The following is a 16,449-nucleotide window of genomic DNA, read 5'->3' as shown; positions in this document are numbered from 1 at the left end:
CGCCTCAACATTGTACCACACTAGGTAAAATTTCGCGTCTCTAAATATTGACCTCTTGCTCCTTGCAGATGAACTAGTATAAATAAAAAGTGCTTAAAACGTCCATTACGCTTGAAACAAAGTGTTGGTTGGTGTGCAGTGCAGTCTGTAATCATTTCATAGCGAGCGCATGTGTTAATAGTTGATGGTCCACGGTCGATGTCCCGCTCCCAGTGGAGCCGTCTGCTAGAGGAGAAAGAAAACAACGGCCCTGAGCTGCCGTGCTCAGGGTCCGGACGCGAACGAAGTGTTTCCCACAAAATGAACGCCTGCTCCAAATACGACGGCGTGTCTTGAGGCTCCAGAAGAGTAAGGCCAGACCGCAGAATCCGATGGGAGCTTCAGCGGGGTCGTCGGCGGCGCCGTCGGCACGCAGCAGTCTAGGGCGGCCATGAACGAAGACGGGAAGTGCTCGCAGTCTTCTGGACCGAAGGACAGGCGAGACTCGGAGCCCACCGGGGCTGCGGGAGAAGGCGGCCATCGGCGCGTAGCAGTAGAGGAAGGAGCGAGTAAGCACCAGGCGCCTCCTCAGAAACGTGAGGGCGGTGACTTGGGTCCAGAGGACGACGGCGAAACGAGGACCACGGTAATCGCCGCTCGCCCAGTACCGTCCGGAGGCTTCTCGACGTCGTCCGTGAGCGAGGAGTTCGTCAAGGTGTGGGGGCTTACACCATAGGTTAGCACAGAAGCCTGCCATAGACGACATGCTGCACTTAGCAAGCTGTCCTGTTTAGAAGAGGGGAGAGGGCGATATCGAGGTCACTGCTTTGAAAACTCTAGCTATTTCTATGATGGCAGATGTACAGTATTTTTCAAAAGTATACAACCCACGGGGTCTGCTTCTGAGTCCTGCAGTGCGACCCCTCTTGCATAATCAGGGAACCTAATCTCACGAATGCAGGATGAACTTCAGTCATCAACCCTCCTAAGCTTAGGACTGTTAAATGTGCTAAAAAGTCCCGCTACACGCCTTGGAAGCAAACCCCTTGGGCTGTATATTTTTGAGACGGTACATAGATGGCTTGCGCGTGACGCCAGCGGCGCCATGGTAGTGCGACAAGCATTGCTTCCACCAAGTTTCTGCGGGGCAGGTGGCGATTAGTGGGTTAGACCAGCGACCGAGCAGTCGTTCGCAGTGCTTCTGGACCACCAACATGGCGACCATCGTGACGTAAGCGCGAAGTAGGGAACTTGCTCTAGGTAAGCGGTGGGTATAGCAGTACGTTGTAATCGAAAACTCCTGCGTTTGTTTGATGACCAGTGAGAATACTATACAATATTATACAACGTTATTTTTGCAGCAGATAGCTGCCACTGAATCTCGCGTTACAGAATGGTAACCATCCGATGTTTTTTAAAACTTAAGAATGCCGTAACTCTGAACAGAACCTCTAAACAGACAACTTTATGAGGAAAGTCAGACCAACTACAGGATGCAGCTGTCCTGCCTTTCTGGAGAGGCTGCACCCTACTCCTCGGCGTGTTTCGGGCTGGAGAACTGATGGTGATAGCTCTCGCATTTTTTTCATGTCCTGACAGAGTTGGAAGCAGATCGAGAGGTACCTGGACCAGACCACCGAAGGAAACATGCAGGAGGGTGACCTGAGGGACAACGGCGAAGACAAAACTGCCGAGGTGAAGCCCTCAAAAACTTGGCGTGTTGAGCCCACTGAGCTTGTGAAGTTAGTTCACACAGTTGAATAACAATACGCAAGATGGGTACGGATTGAGGGAGCAAGAGTTCGTTTGTGTTAAATAACTTGACAGAGTGTTCAATTATTGTTTGTTCGCGAGACGTGACCAGCAATAATTAAAAGGCAGATCACTAAGAAGTAATTTGTTATCTGCTTGACGAGTGATCCTTCTGGTTTGAACGATTTCGCTGTAATTGCGGAGACGAAACGACATGGACCTACAAGGGGGGCAACAAAGCAATGAGATTAACTAAAAACAGAAACTCCACTGAGGGTAAATCGCTTTGTTTATTCAGAGTGGAAACAAATCCAGGATTCTTGGGAATATTGTAAGCTACTGTTATAGAAATATTGAGGTTAATGGTCCATTCTTTCGATGCGTTGCAAAATCTTTCTTTTAAATTTTGTCCATCACTCGCATCGAGTATATTTAACAGTGTCATTTCTCAATGGGGAACGTTATTGTCGATAGCAGGACATAAATAGCAAAAACTTCAAGCATGCTGAGGAGAAATCCGCAGGTATGTTGATTTTTATAGTGGAATCTTAAAAAAAATGGCGTTCATAAACGACATCCTGTTGAAAAATGCGCTTGGCCAGACTGCCTCTTTAAAAAATGTCTGTTTTTTCCTCGCCACCCCTGTTCAATTCGTAACGTCAAGATCAAAAATGACTCCGTAGTCACCGTTTGGTAGAAAACTCTGGTGCAACATGGGCTCAGAGATTTGCGCTAAAAAAAAAGGAGTATCACGTCACCGCAGTTTGCCTGTAAAAACGGACGGCGGCGGAAATAATGCTAATCCATTTCATAGGTTTTCAAGCTTATACAAAGCTCCGTTTTCAGTTAAAGTAACGTCTTTAATTGTCATTAAGACGCGCTAACCTATGGATAGAAGTCAGCCTCAATTTCTCCTCAATGTTGGCTTAATTAGCAATCGGTACTGTTGTCGAAATGAAAGAAAAAAAGTTCACAGGGCGGTTACCACTGTGTATCGCTAGCTTTGGAAAGGCTGTTTTGCTGTAATCAATGAAACATTGTTCATTCATTATAAGTTTTTTTCTTTGTTAGAGTGCGTGTGATGTCGATGTGCTGTCGCCCGTGACGTCATTGCGTTAGGACAACTCCGCTTGGTGCGTTGCAGTGGCGTTGCATTGACGTTTTGCCTGACGTCACAGCATGCTGACCAATCAGCACAGCGCGGTGTTATGACGACAACGCCAACGCCGCAGAACCGGGACGTGTGCCCTTGACAGTTGTCGATGTAAAATAAGGGTTGTAACCACCCGCCAGGTGCCACCTAGCGGCGCCGACAAGAACAGCAAAGAGGAGTCCAACCGACTGCTCAAGTTCCAGATCTCGGCACCGCAGCCGGCCAGCAGCAGCAGCTGCTGCCACGGGGCAGCGGGTCATGGTCGCTGCGGCTGCAAGAAGAGAGGGCGCGTTAACAAGGTGGGCGCACTCTCAAAGCGTACACTGTAGGTCTACTGCACTCGGCTTCTAAACTAATTGTGGCGTTATCTTGTGGACGGGAATAGTGTCGTTTTAGTACAAAAGACAGCTCGGCTCTCTGGCTTTGTGTGTCAGTTACGACACAGGACGCAACTCGTCAATATTTTTGAAGCGACAGCGGCTTATATGATTTTCTCTGGGGTAAACGGAGGTTGACAGATCAAGGCGCTAGCTATAAGATGGCAAATAAAAACTATCACCGCTCGTCACCGGTAACTTGATAAGAGCTGAAATGCATTGCTTAATTGCTCTGGCTTTTAATTTATTGTTTTGAGTGTTATATCTATGAATTCATGTTGCTACATCTATTTCACTGTTTCTGCTGCGAGGTGCCAGAGCGGTTATCAACCGTCCGTTTAAAACTTCTTGTATAGTTTATTTTACTGCCTGAGGGCAAATGACGTACGGCCAGTGGTCCAATCGGGTGTCGTGTGAATCCACTTTTAACTTGCAGGCTAAAGAACACGCTTTGCTAACTAGAGGAACCTGAACTTCGTGAGGCTGGGATGTGGCAACACCACCTAGAATGCCTATTCTATTCAGGTGGTCGGAGTGATCGCTCTCGAGAATGTCCAGTCAGTGCCATCTTGAAAGAAGGAGTGCAGCTCTACACGACTGGGCAAATTCTGGTGCCAATTTCGACTGCGCGTTCCACACAGCACAGACATGGCGGCAAGTCGCACGACTGTGGTCGCCGCACCGCCAGATCCCATTCGAGCAGCTGCCGCCGTCGTCGACACCGGTCCGCCTCCCCTGTGGTCGACAAGCGGGAGATGCACCGGGACCAGTGTACGGCCCAGAGTCTCGAGGTCGCTCGTCCGTCAGCCAGCCACCGGCGGCAGCGACACCATCACTACCGACACCAGCGCCGCGTCCGCGACGGCGAGTTCGGCGATAGTGGCGCTCAGCCGCCGCCCCCTTGCTCTAGGAGTGCCAGGCGTTGCTGCCGAAGTGCGGCGGCCGGCAGTGACTCTTGCTGTTTAAGGGTGCGTAGGCAGTATAACGTCTTACGATTATCGAGAGTTTCTGCATAGCGCATCGTGCTTGATGCGTGGGCGCACATCGGACCAGCCGGATATTCTGCGCATGCGCAGAGGCGGGTGCGCGTCATCACTGGGCCTCACGAAGAAGCGGATCGACAACTGCAACAAGCTGGCGTACAGCCATGCTACACCTCTTTAATGCAGAGTTTTAGCTTAACACAGCAGAGTACCGCTGTCGTGTACCGCTACCGACCATGCCCAACTACTCTTGACAAAAGCACTTTTGAACGGGAAAGAGTTTATGAACGCAATTTGTTCACATATTGTAATATTTCACTATAACAACTATATCCACTGATATCCCTTGGTAGGCTTGTACTTTTTTGCTATTAATGCTTTTGTTATTGTCAAAAACGCTCCCTATTTGTTTGGTGTGGCAGTCTTAACTGCTTCATGCGAGCGATAGAAAGATTTTGCGACGAATCGGAAGAATGGACCATTGCTTTCAATATTTACATAACAGTACCTTAAAATATTCTAATATTCAAAATTTTTCGCCGCAAATCCTGGACATAAGCCGCCTTCAATGCATACGCAGGCGTCCCCGGTGTTTCAACTGCAGGACAGGCCCGTGCACCTGGCCCCTCAGTTTCATTTACGTATGGCGGTTGGAGGAAGTGGTATACGGTAGTGCCCTACCCTGTACTGAAACTTGAACATTGCCTAAGTAAAACTTCCATTAAAAGTTTCATCACAGCTGTACGCCAGTTCGTTGCCCCGAAGTGGCAGTTGCACCTCCAGCTGCCCTGCACTTGGAACCTGTGAGCCAAGTGCGCATGCGCACTGGCGGTACGTTATGCTAAAGCTTTTTATTATCACAGCGCTGTAGCACTAAGTCGCCTTGTTCTCCTCGCCTCGGCATATCCTCCCTTTGTTTAAACCGCCAATGAAGCGGGCGCAAACGGGAAGCCATGCTTGCAACTTTCTATATACACTTCCTATCCTGGCACATATACCACTGTTATTAATGGTGTAGTTGCCCCAGATGCTATCCTGCAGGCTCCACATTATTAATGTATGCATGCTGAATGAGCACCTGAAGAGCTATAACGGTCAATTTGTGTCGAAAATAAGGTTCTCTCACTCAGGCATCAAGAAGGCAAGCCTCGGACAGAGAGCACCACCAATGCGCCGAAGAAGGATGCGAAGCAGGCCAGCTCGTCCAAGGGGATTCCAGTGGCAGGAAGACAAGCGGCAAGAAGAACAAATCACGCCCCGGGGAGAGCGGGAAGACAGAGTGCAATTCAGGCGGAGTCTTTAGCAGGTACCAGCCCAACTACTGCTCAGCGAACGGCGATCGCTCCAGTTCTTCGTCATCCTCCGAAGACGAGGCCGGCGAGGAAGATGGCAGGGGAAGACATGATCGCAACAGCGGTTCAAGTACGTTCATATTCACGCAGACGCGCCAGTCGTCGTCCCAGGTTCGCAGTCGACGGAAAAACCGCAGCGACGGCCGCTGCGGTAGCCCAGGTTTCCCAAAACGGTGCGCCGACGGCCCCGTGCAATCCACGGTTGAGAAGCACGTCCTGGAGCTCAACTTCCCGCCTTCCCCGCTCATGCGCAGCATATCCAACCTCTTGCAGCTGCACTGTGCTTGCAATGCGGACAACAAGGACCCCGTCGAAGATGACGGCGACGATGAGCGAGGGGACGGGCAAGAGAAGGATGATGATGATGATAAGGGCGACCACTTTGTACACCGAATGAAGCCAGGGCAGACGTGCGAACTGCAGGGAGAGAGCCAGGTACTTGAACACCTATTGGTTTACTCAGAGTTCTGCGTGCAGGTTGGAAGGAACACGAGAGGCTTGCTCGATCTTCCACAGACGCTTACTGCAAGGCCCAGAGGTTACGTATGGAAGACAAGCAACAAAAGCAAACAGATAAATACCACCTCCGATGATAAACTTGGAAACGCTAAAATAACGCGAGAAAATCATGTGCCAAATCTTGCTCCGCCGGTAAACTACTAAACGCTTCCCTTAATGTGACCACAGACGAAAATCAGAACAGCTTGAACAGTCCCTGGCACATATAACAAGAACGCGTTTAAGTACACTCATGTGGAGCTGAGGCTAAGCAGAACGTCCTTGCGAACTAGTTGGTTCTTTCTCAGGAAGTTAAGACTGCGCGAATGGATGAGGACGGTGGTGGTGTTCTTCGCCCCATATCATCGTCCATTCGCGCAGTCTCAGCTCTCCTTGAGGCTAACGGCGCCAATCCTAAAGCATACTGGCGCACACACTGCACAACACAGCAGAGCAAAACTGTACGCTGTTCGCTTTGCACACTGCCGTATAAAAACCTTCAGAAGTCTGCCGAACCTACATTAAATGCTACACGCTGTATTTAGTAATCGAGTTCGAGGCGCCTCGAAACACGTCATGAAATCGCAATGAAAACATGAAGCTGCTCAGTCGAAAAGCGCAATAAAAATTTTTCTGTCGTTACAACAGATTTTTAAAAATGTTTTTACTCATGAACATGTAGCAAGAAATTGCTTCGTAGTAATATAATTTTGTGTGCTCGCTGCAGGAAACAACTACAGAACTACGGACTACAGAAAAAAACACAGTTCTGCAGAAAAATAGTAAAAGACAACGAAAAATTTGTCGTTACGACAACACATGCCGTAATTTTTACCCGGTTATGTTTTTTTCGACTGGGTGTTCGTGTAGGTGGTCCTGGTGTCGTTGCCGGAGCCGCACAAGCTGACGGTGGAGCATGTGATCCGCAAGTCGACCTCCCTGATCGACGCGGGATGCGCTAGCAAACAGAAACGGGAGAGGGCAGAACGTGATCGTAAGCCCCGCGACATGCATGATCAAAAAGAGGTGGTACGCTGCGAAGAGACGCTCGATGTTCCACGTTTCCGTAGGAAGCACAGTTACGTCAGGTGAGCCTTTCAAAGCATTATAGCAGGGAGGAGGGGCACCCTTGCATAGTTGCGAACTCGCAAGCGGACACATTAGTAGTGTTGCACAAATGGCTTTGTGCAGTTGGGAACACTACAGTTGGCAGAAGTACTGAACCGGCCGCGTTTACCGAAAGCTCGCTAATCGGGAATCTTACTGGTCAGATTGGAGCGAGGAGCCGAATCCGCACCAGAGCGACCCAATTCTGACTGACCAGCGAAACATGGCATGTGTTTCGCTGCATGCATGAACCGCCAACATGAAATAAGTAAAGTGCATTGTGCATTCCTCGATCGCTGGCAGGCAGCCCAACGGAAGTTGCTATGCGCAACGTATCACGGAACTTAAGACAGTCATCCCTTCTTCCTTAGACTTGCGAAATCAAACCCTGAATTTCACAGATGAAATGCTTGACTCGTGACGAGCCTTTTACCGACGAGGTGCAAGTTTCGTTACCACGTTGGCAGACGCGCGGTGTTTTACGGCCATCATGTACAAAGCATCAACCTGCTTGATTTACACGGACGCGTCAAGTTAACGTAGCCATCTGAAGCTGCTAGGAAATTCCTGCGGTAAACTCCGAGCATTTTCAATCTGCTTGCACCCGTCGATAAAGGTGAAACTGTCTTTTCTGAAATTCGTTGCTCAACCTTCCAGGCACACCAGGCGGCGCAAAGGGGGCAATGCGGGCCGTGGTTCCCCGGTTATTTCGAAGGCCGTCGTTCACAGGGACTCGTCCCCCGACAGTGATTCGAGCGATGAGGACGAGCCCAACGAGATGACCTACAGCAAGGAGAAGGGTACCGACGAAGTGCTGGTGCGGCCAGTGGTCAGGAGTACGCGGTCCGGTCGAGGAGACCGCGACGGGTGTGTCGGGACCAGGCAGCGGGAGCTCAGGGTGTCCATACCGAAGGTCGGCGCTACCGGCTGTGTCGCCGAGATGGACAAGAAGAGGCCGTCGGGCGGTCGAAAGACAAGGAGATCGAGCAAGGCAAGGGAATGATTGCTCAGATCAGTTCACATTTTTTTTTAAAGAGCGTTAGCTCTTACTCATCGCGTTTCTCGTCTTCTTGGGGTCTGCTACTACCTCCCTTCGGCGAGAAATTATAGGTCCGAGAAATTCAAGATGGCGGCCCGCCTAGTAATCGATATAGCAACCCAATTGGTCCTTGATTAATTACGTCATTAACATACCAAATTGGTAATTGTTGATGTCACTGATATATTCAATTGGTGATTGATCGGTGACGTCACTCATAAATACAAGATGTCAGCCAGTAATGGTAAATAATTGATGACATCATTAATTAATCCAAGATGGCGGCAGCTAACGCTCGTTACCTCAAAGTCTTCCAGACGGTGGCGGCATATTTTTTTCACATTGGATGGCTGAGCAAAACGTACCATAAGAAATGCAACAATGCAGTTTCAGTGCTTTTGCGGTTTCTTGGGTCTGTCAGGTCTTAAAAACTGGCCTACAGTCGTACCTTTCTAAACAACGTAAGACAAGGGCAACAGGATGGTGTGAATCTTGCTGCATACTTCTTCAAGCCTTTTTTTTTAACGGTAGACAGAGAGCAGAAAAAATGGAATTCTTAGCGGCAAAAGTTTGAACAAGGGCTATATCAGAAACAGGAGGATCCGCCGAAGTAAGGAAATGCTGGCGAATTAGTAGACAGACTAAAATGCAGCAAACTGAAGTTGGGAAGGTTCTTTTTACCATGAGCACTGAAGTGGTGAAAATTTTTCACACTTTCTCAAGGCTTCGGCCTTCGCCTTCCCCGTACGCACCTTGACCTTATGAAAGTTGCTAAGCGTAGCTTCTTTCGCCTTGTAGCTGTAGTCCTCTGAACTCAGACCCCCAAATCCACCTTCCTTATCAGACTGCAGAAGCTTTATGCCTGCAGCTGCAGGCATAAAGCTTTTGTAGTCTGTGGAGAAGCCAACCTAACAAGACTAACAACGTGGTGAAAATGTCAGGAAGGCTGAGGAGGGACAATAAAGCGGGTTAAGACTGAAATCGTGGACACAGGGTCGGGGCGAACGCAAAGAACTAAGCAAAGCGACCTGTAGTCGCAAAATGTGAGCAGAGAGGTATGTATTTACTTATAGTATAACTTCTCCTAATTGGTACGAGGGGATGCTGAGAAGTTCCTGGCTTTGCCCCCTTTTATGTAGAATTTAAAGAAAAATTTGGTACCATAAAAACCATGATATCCTTTGATGTAACTGTGCAAGTGCCAGACGTTTCTGGTTTTGTAACTATTTTTAATTTTAGCTAGAATCTGAGATGGCAGAGGCACAAGCAAGTTTCACGCGTGTGGAGTTACGGGTGGCCATGAAAGTTTTGTTCCTACAGGGAAAGTCTGCAAAGGATATTCACAGTGAGATGTCACAAACACTAGGGGAGAAGTGCCCTTTCTAAAGCACTGTCAAAACCTGGGTTGCTCGTTTCAAAACTGGACATTTCAATGTTGAGAATGAGCTCCGTAAAGGCGCCCCACAACATCAACAGACGCGGCAACAATGGATGCTGTCCATACGCTGATTCTTGAGGATCGGCGAATATCCACCAGAAAGATAGCCCAGATACTGAACATCTCCCGGGAGCGTGTTGGTTTTTATTATTTCCAATATCCTAGACACGCGCAATCTTTCAGCGAAGTAAGTGCCGAAATATTTGAACACTGAACAGAAGGAGGCATGAATTGAGGCATCCAGAGCTGTTTGGACCCATTTTGATGCTACAAGGGCTTTTTGGATTATTAGTGACTGAGGATGGAACATGGCTCCACATTTATGATCCTGAAACCAAGGAACAGTCAAAGGAATTGCGCCACAGTGAGTCCCCGCGACCGAAGAAATTCTGCACCCAGAAATCATCGAAAAAAGTCATGGCGTCCATTTTCTACGACAAAGATGGTGTGCTGTTGGTGGACCATCTACCTCAGGGCTGTATAGTATAAGTGGAGAGTATTACGCCGGCCTCCTCGACAAGCTGAAGGAAGCAACTAAGAGTAAACGCCGGGGAAAGCCGAACAAATGAATCCTTTTGTTGCGGGACGCGCACACCTTTAGAGTTGTGGCTGTCAAACTGAATACCCTGGGTTTCCAACTGGTCCACTATCCTTTCTATTCACCTGACCTGGTCCCATCTGACTACCATCTACTTCCGAACTTGAAGAAACATCTCAAGGGTCGTAATTTCGAATACATTGCTGTCGTCAAACATGCTGCTCAAAGCTGGTTTGATGACCTGTCACATAATTATTTTTTAAACGGAATAGAAAAGCTCAAAAACGATGTAACAAGTCCATCAGTCTGAGGGGGTAATATGTTGAATAAATGTGCACTTTCAAAACTCTGGCTCTTTTTTTTTCTTTGCAAAGCCAGGAACTTCTCAGCACCCCTCGTATAAGCTCATAATTACTGTAACACCTCTACAGACGCGGACATGCGCTCTTACATGACGTCCGCGTCTGTGGCGCTGTTATAAATATAGTAATGCGACAAAGGGCGGAGAGGTCAGCCATGCTGAGCATGACAATGGCTTCACACAGGGACGAGGAAACGGAGATCAGCAAAGACGGAGGAAAGATGCGCGATAAAAGCCATGGCATAGAGAGCACAAAACTGTAGTTCTGAAGAGCACTCAGCAGCCTTTACAGCGTTCATAATATAAACAACACATTCAGCTACAGGTGCGCTCAGATGCTACAAGGGACGAGCCGGCTTCAAATTTCAAAGTCTGGGGCAGCGGAATCTCAGATTTTGACACGACCGTCACATGATAGGATCACTCTCGTATCTTTCAGAACATTCTAAGCATCCTGGTTGGTTAGCCGGCGGAAGCTGTACTAAACGTTTCTGTGGCCAAAAGTCTTTAGGCCATATATGGTTCGCTTTTGAGCCGTGCGGTGGAGTTGTGGCAGATCTCCGAGCTTCTGTAAGTAGAGAAGAGTTCTCCTCATCATCTTTCAAGACCCTTTTGGTCATCAAGGGTGGCGTAGGTGCGTCTCCTCATCATCTTTCAAGACCCTTTTGGTCATCAAGGGTGGCGCAGGTGCCCCACTGAACGGCTCGAAAGCAACGCAAGAGAGCGCAGGACATTTCACCGAGGTAGCACACGTTGTCGGTCCGCAGGCGTCGTCGGCCGACAGCGACGGGGAAGGACACCGCTCTGGCTGCGTCGAAGCAGGCAGCGGTGGCGGCGGCGAGGACAACACCCTGCGCATCGTGTTCACCGACTCCCGGCTGAACACGGAGCTGCGCTGCATCCTGCAGGACAGCTCGGACGCCAGCAGAGGGGACCGCCATGGCAGAAGGCACGGTTCGAGCCGCACGGCGCTGGCACGGCGTCACGTTCGCCCGCGAGGAGGCGCGCGGGTCGCCAGCGATGACAACATTGACGCTGTGAGTATTGGCATGGCCATGGTATGTCTACGTGACTGGGTTCGTATTGTACATGTGTCCTCTAAATAGACACGTCCACCTCGGTTCGTGCCGAATGAACAGCTGACCCGCCTTTCCTGTAACGCCATCTACGCTGAAACTACACATGCCAGAGAATAAATAATCATTTTGTTTAGTAGAAAAGTGAATACTGAAAAGGTGGCGCAGTCTTGCGATTTATATTGAAGACCACGTCTTCTGATGTACGGGGTTGTAGTCAGCACGAATCCCTCAATGGAAACCAGCGTGCGCACGCCATTGCCCGCGCTTACGCAGACCGGGCGCCACATGACGGCTCAGGATTATCAGAATCGGTGCTCCAACCGTACAATGTTATCCTTCTAGACTCCCTGCTCGACCCATCTCACGAGGGCGGAAGCGGTAGCATGAAAACCGCTGGAAACCTACGCCTAACACATCTTAGCGTGCTTCACATCGTACATCCCACACCTATACCCCAACAAATGCCCTCTCTGCTACGCCTATTTCATCTTGCGTCAACTCATAGGCTTGCCCGAAAATAAAAGTAGTCTTAGTAATTCCAAAATACAACCGTGAGCAGTGGAAGGCCGCGCTGTCCAGCTACAGCTTTGAAGACTAGCGGTGCACCGGTCCTGGCCGACAGCAAAAGTAATAGTAGCCCTGGACGAGGGGTCACTCCCCGCACACAAGACCTCCTTTTGACCCAATAATTTTTTTACGGCCCCCACCACCTGCGTAACTCTTCGAGATGAACAGTTCGGCCATGAGAAATTGCGCTGCACTCGCTCGCACCTCGTAAAGGAGCGCGCGCCCGCGCGCGCCATTTGCACGGCTAAGAGAAGCCGTACTAACCATATACTGAAAAATATTAAAGCATTATAGACTAGAAAGACAAAAAACTACAGATAATGTTTACTCCATTCCGCTCAGTGCGAAAGCGCGGATTTTTGCTACGTAGAAGGGGACGATGAGCGGGCAGTGCCGCGGGACGGAACTTGTTGTTGTTATTCATAGTATGAGGACAACAACAACAACAACAACAACAACAACAACAACAACAACAACAACAACAACAACAACAACAACAACAACAACAACAACAACAACAACAACAACAACAACGACAACGGAGTGCTCGCGCTATAGGCGAACAGAACATGCGACAACGGAAGATTTTGCTCGGGGTTGGTAACCATCGGATTAGTGCTTACGCGCTAATATACTCACAGACTCACAAAGAGCTTACCAAGGAGGAAAAGATATAGCGTTACGCAACCTCCGAACTAACACGTACCAACGCCTTAGCCTTCTACATACGATACATCCAGTGTTATACATTGATAAGTCTCCATTTTGTGAGGAATATTCGTATCTGTATCAAATGGCATGGACGTGCTAAAAGAGCCAGGAACTAGAGGTTATTAAAACCCCCACGATTGATTAGTCAGAGGGAATGCTGAAACAAAAAGGCAGCAGGAGCCTGTATGCATCTATCGCGACCCGAGACTGCGGCGGCGGGGTTTGTCGTGTATTGGAAGCATTGAGATCTAGCCCAGTTTAGGCCGCGCCCAGCTGGACATGTCCCCTTAGTGGACACAGGACCTGCAAGTACTTTTAACTGTGCCGACGCCGAAAACCGTGCGGGAAGATGCGGTTTGGTGTAACGAATGGAGATGGCCTAAATTTAGCACTTTAAATATGCCGCATTGTTGACACAAAAAGAGGCGCTCAGTGAGTACGATGTAAGGCTGTAAACCATCGGAAGGCAAGCCTTGAGATCAATTCCTTTATTAAGGAGCAAGAATAGTAGACATGCTGACGAACTTTTTCCCTGCTTTGCAGTTGAAAATGACCGTCTCCACACTTACTTGTTTTGTCTTGCTTCCATCCTAATGACTTCAGCGTTGAAATCAGGATGATATCCGCATCGAAAGCAGAGTTTATAGCGAGCACTTTCTGACCTACTCCACCCAAACAGCTTGTCCTATATTGCCCCTTTATGAAAGTCGATGCCAATTTAACCTTTATTATAACACTCAAGAAGTACAAAAAAAAAACGTGAGGTAGCCCGTACCAAATCAGAGGTTATCGCAGGCAAAACCAATTGAAATAAAAGGGGCCAATGTATTCACAGCCGGAGCTTAACGGAACCTAGTGCACAACCTGTGACATGCTGTTAGTCGCATATTCGCATGATTCTTTGAGCGCATATTGGTTTTGTACTTTGTCTTGGTGCAGGTTCTTGGTTGCTTGCAGGATGCTGACAAAAGTAATCGAACTCCGTATGTGACGGCCAGTTTCATCAGATTGTGTGCAATTTCTGTCAAAATATTGGATTGCAGTTGATGCTTTCTTCCTTGGTCTAAATGACAGTCTCTCTTCTAACGCCTTAATATCATGAAATATCGCAATGGTGTCTGAAAGATGATGGTCTGTATATCCTACCTCAAATGCATAACTTACCAGTCAGAAAGACGGCCCTCATTTTGTGGTTGCAGTACAGTATGTCTCTTAAAGCCCACAGTGACGGGATTTGAAGGCGCAGGCTCCTTTGCCAAGCCACGCAACCCGTATAGCAAGCCGAGCACTAGGCCGGGGCATAGCTGTACCCATTTTGAGAAAACCGGTGGGTACCCAGCCGGCAGCGGGAGTCGAACCCGCCAGCTGCCATCAAAGCTTGGCGACGGCATGTCGTGTGTGTCATCACGCGTTGCAGGACAGCCCGCGGGAACAGCGGTGCGGCTGCGTTCTCGCGACGGAGCCGCGGCAGCGGGCGCGCCACGGCGCGGAGGCCTCCGACATCGTCTCCAGCAGCTACTACTCCTCGACGCACGAGTCCAGTGTGGCGCTCAATGAGGTCGCTGCGAACGCCGGCGGTGGCTGTGCGCTGTGCCGCACCATCCACGCTATGGGCGGCTGCGCCAACGAGCGGCCCTGTCGGCAGCCTTGGCACCGGAACAGGAACGCTCGTCGCTGACGATCCCATGAACGAAGCGCTCAGCGCTGCACTGAGCCAAGCGTTCACCGTTCTAAGCTGAAAATTGGCGTTCCGCAACTACTGCGGCGTTCCTCTCAGCGAAGCATTCGGCGTTCAGTGTCCCAGAGCGATTCATCCAGAACCTCTAGTGAACGAAGCGCTGGCGTCGCGACTGAGTGGTTTAAAAGAGGCGATGCTGGCTGCTAAACCGGTGAATCTGAATTTAAGCACGAGTGACGTCACTTCGAAAAGACAAGCACGACGCTGACGTCACCGCTTACGCGGCGCTGTCGTGGTCAGATTCTCGGGCCAAATTCAAACGTAAAGATGGTCAGTTTCAGATATCAAACGCTGAAAAACTGATCGGAGGAGTTTCATGATGGGTCTCGGAAAACTCTCCCGGCAACGTTATTGTCATTGGTGCTTGACAACTTGTGTTCGGAGGAAGAGGAAACTCTAAGCACTATACATGAGCTCACAGATTTCCTCAGGTGATAACACCATGCAATTTATCCAGTGCCAGTCTGTGCATAATTACATATTGTGCTCCTTCGTACTGTTTTACTCAGACAGGCTTTACAGGCCGCCTTTGCTGACATCAACCTCACTATAAGTGCCGATAGGCTATATAATACTTGAAGGTAACATTTTAAGACGCATAGCGAAGTATTCGTTGAGGCTAATTGTTACTACCATTTCCATTTCTTAAGCGCTATTCCTGAGGCTACTTATTTAAACACTGTTCCTGAAAGAACATTGCGCATGTTGCGGTCGCCACAATAGTTGACGAATATTTAAACATGCAACATTTCTCGCAGTACATAGTGCTTGCTGTTTACGAGCATTACTTCATAGATGCAGGGATACACTGTATACCAGTGCAGTATTGGTGACGTCGCTAGGCACTTAATGCAACGCAAAAAGGGATTCTTTGGAAAACCCGCAGTAACATGTTTATTTCCCGTCGTCTTAAGCAGAGATTATTGCCACGTTGCTAGGAACGTAGCACACTCCGAGGTATAGCCACCTACGTCACTGTTCGCCTCTATAAATGCAGGAAAAAGAAAATGTCTTAGAGAAAATGTCTTAGAGTATCTAATAGAATTTTCACGAACAAATAAACATTCGTGTCGAAACCATTCCAAGACTTTTACTTATTTTGTCAATCGCAAGAGGGCCACTTCTAGAGCACATTGCAATGTGCAGCTCATGACCGAGAAGTTCCTTCGATCATCGCCTGCAGTGTTGTCGCAGCAGCATTATGGGTAGGTTTTTTGGTGCGCTTAACGAAGCATTACCCTGTAAGGCTAGCCAAGACGTCAGACTTCGGGGGTTCGCTCGCTCACTCGCTCACACTCACTCACTCACTCACTCACTCACTCACTCACTCACTCACTCACTCACTCACTCACTCACTCACTCACTCACTCACTCACTCACTCACTCACTCACTCACTCACTCACTCACTCACTCACTCACTCACTCACTCACTCACTCACTCACTCACTCACTCACTCACTCACTCAATGCTTCGAATTTAAGGCATAAAGCTGGGCTAGCTGGTGTCCGAAAAAAGCTCGTTGATCTAGTCGTATGTTCGGCAAAACGCCACCTACTAGCCAATTCGTTCTCTCGTGGGCAAAAACAAACAAAAAACACGCTGCTCTTTGGCTGACTTCGTGTACTACTTCCGAGTCTCATGCAACTTATATGAACCACTTCTGTCCCCGCAAATTAGCCGATTACTCGAGCAGCGAATGGTCCCGAAGTGTAGGAGCAGTGAGGAAATGGAGTAGGCTATGGCGGTTCTCTGCGGCGGCAAAGTGGGAGGAGGGT

The 16,449-nt window shown here is 49.0% G+C and overlaps 1 protein-coding gene across 2 annotated transcripts; it reads left to right on the top strand.

The window, feature by feature from the left end:
• The first annotated feature begins 228 nt into the window (after nucleotides 1-228).
• LOC144111464 (uncharacterized) lies at nucleotides 229-15,664 on the top strand. Of its 2 annotated transcripts, none has more exons than XM_077644781.1 (9): nucleotides 229-694; nucleotides 1,579-1,674; nucleotides 3,025-3,183; nucleotides 3,903-4,229; nucleotides 5,375-6,031; nucleotides 6,965-7,182; nucleotides 7,859-8,192; nucleotides 11,345-11,614; nucleotides 14,352-15,664. In XM_077644781.1, exons 1-9 carry the CDS (start codon nucleotides 431-433, stop codon nucleotides 14,610-14,612), a joined length of 2,586 nt encoding a protein of 861 aa, XP_077500907.1. In that variant the 5' UTR covers nucleotides 229-430; the 3' UTR covers nucleotides 14,613-15,664. The 2 variants fall into 2 exon arrangements, with proteins under 2 accessions (XP_077500907.1, XP_077500908.1); XM_077644782.1 differs by having other exon boundaries at nucleotides 626-715.
• The last annotated feature ends 785 nt before the right edge of the window (nucleotides 15,665-16,449 follow it).

Source organism: Amblyomma americanum, chromosome 11 (assembly GCF_052857255.1).
Source record: "Amblyomma americanum isolate KBUSLIRL-KWMA chromosome 11, ASM5285725v1, whole genome shotgun sequence".
Classification (NCBI taxonomy): Eukaryota; Metazoa; Arthropoda; class Arachnida; order Ixodida; family Ixodidae; genus Amblyomma; species Amblyomma americanum.
Note: the sequence above shows the minus strand (reverse complement) of the source record. Positions and strands in the feature narration are given on the sequence as shown.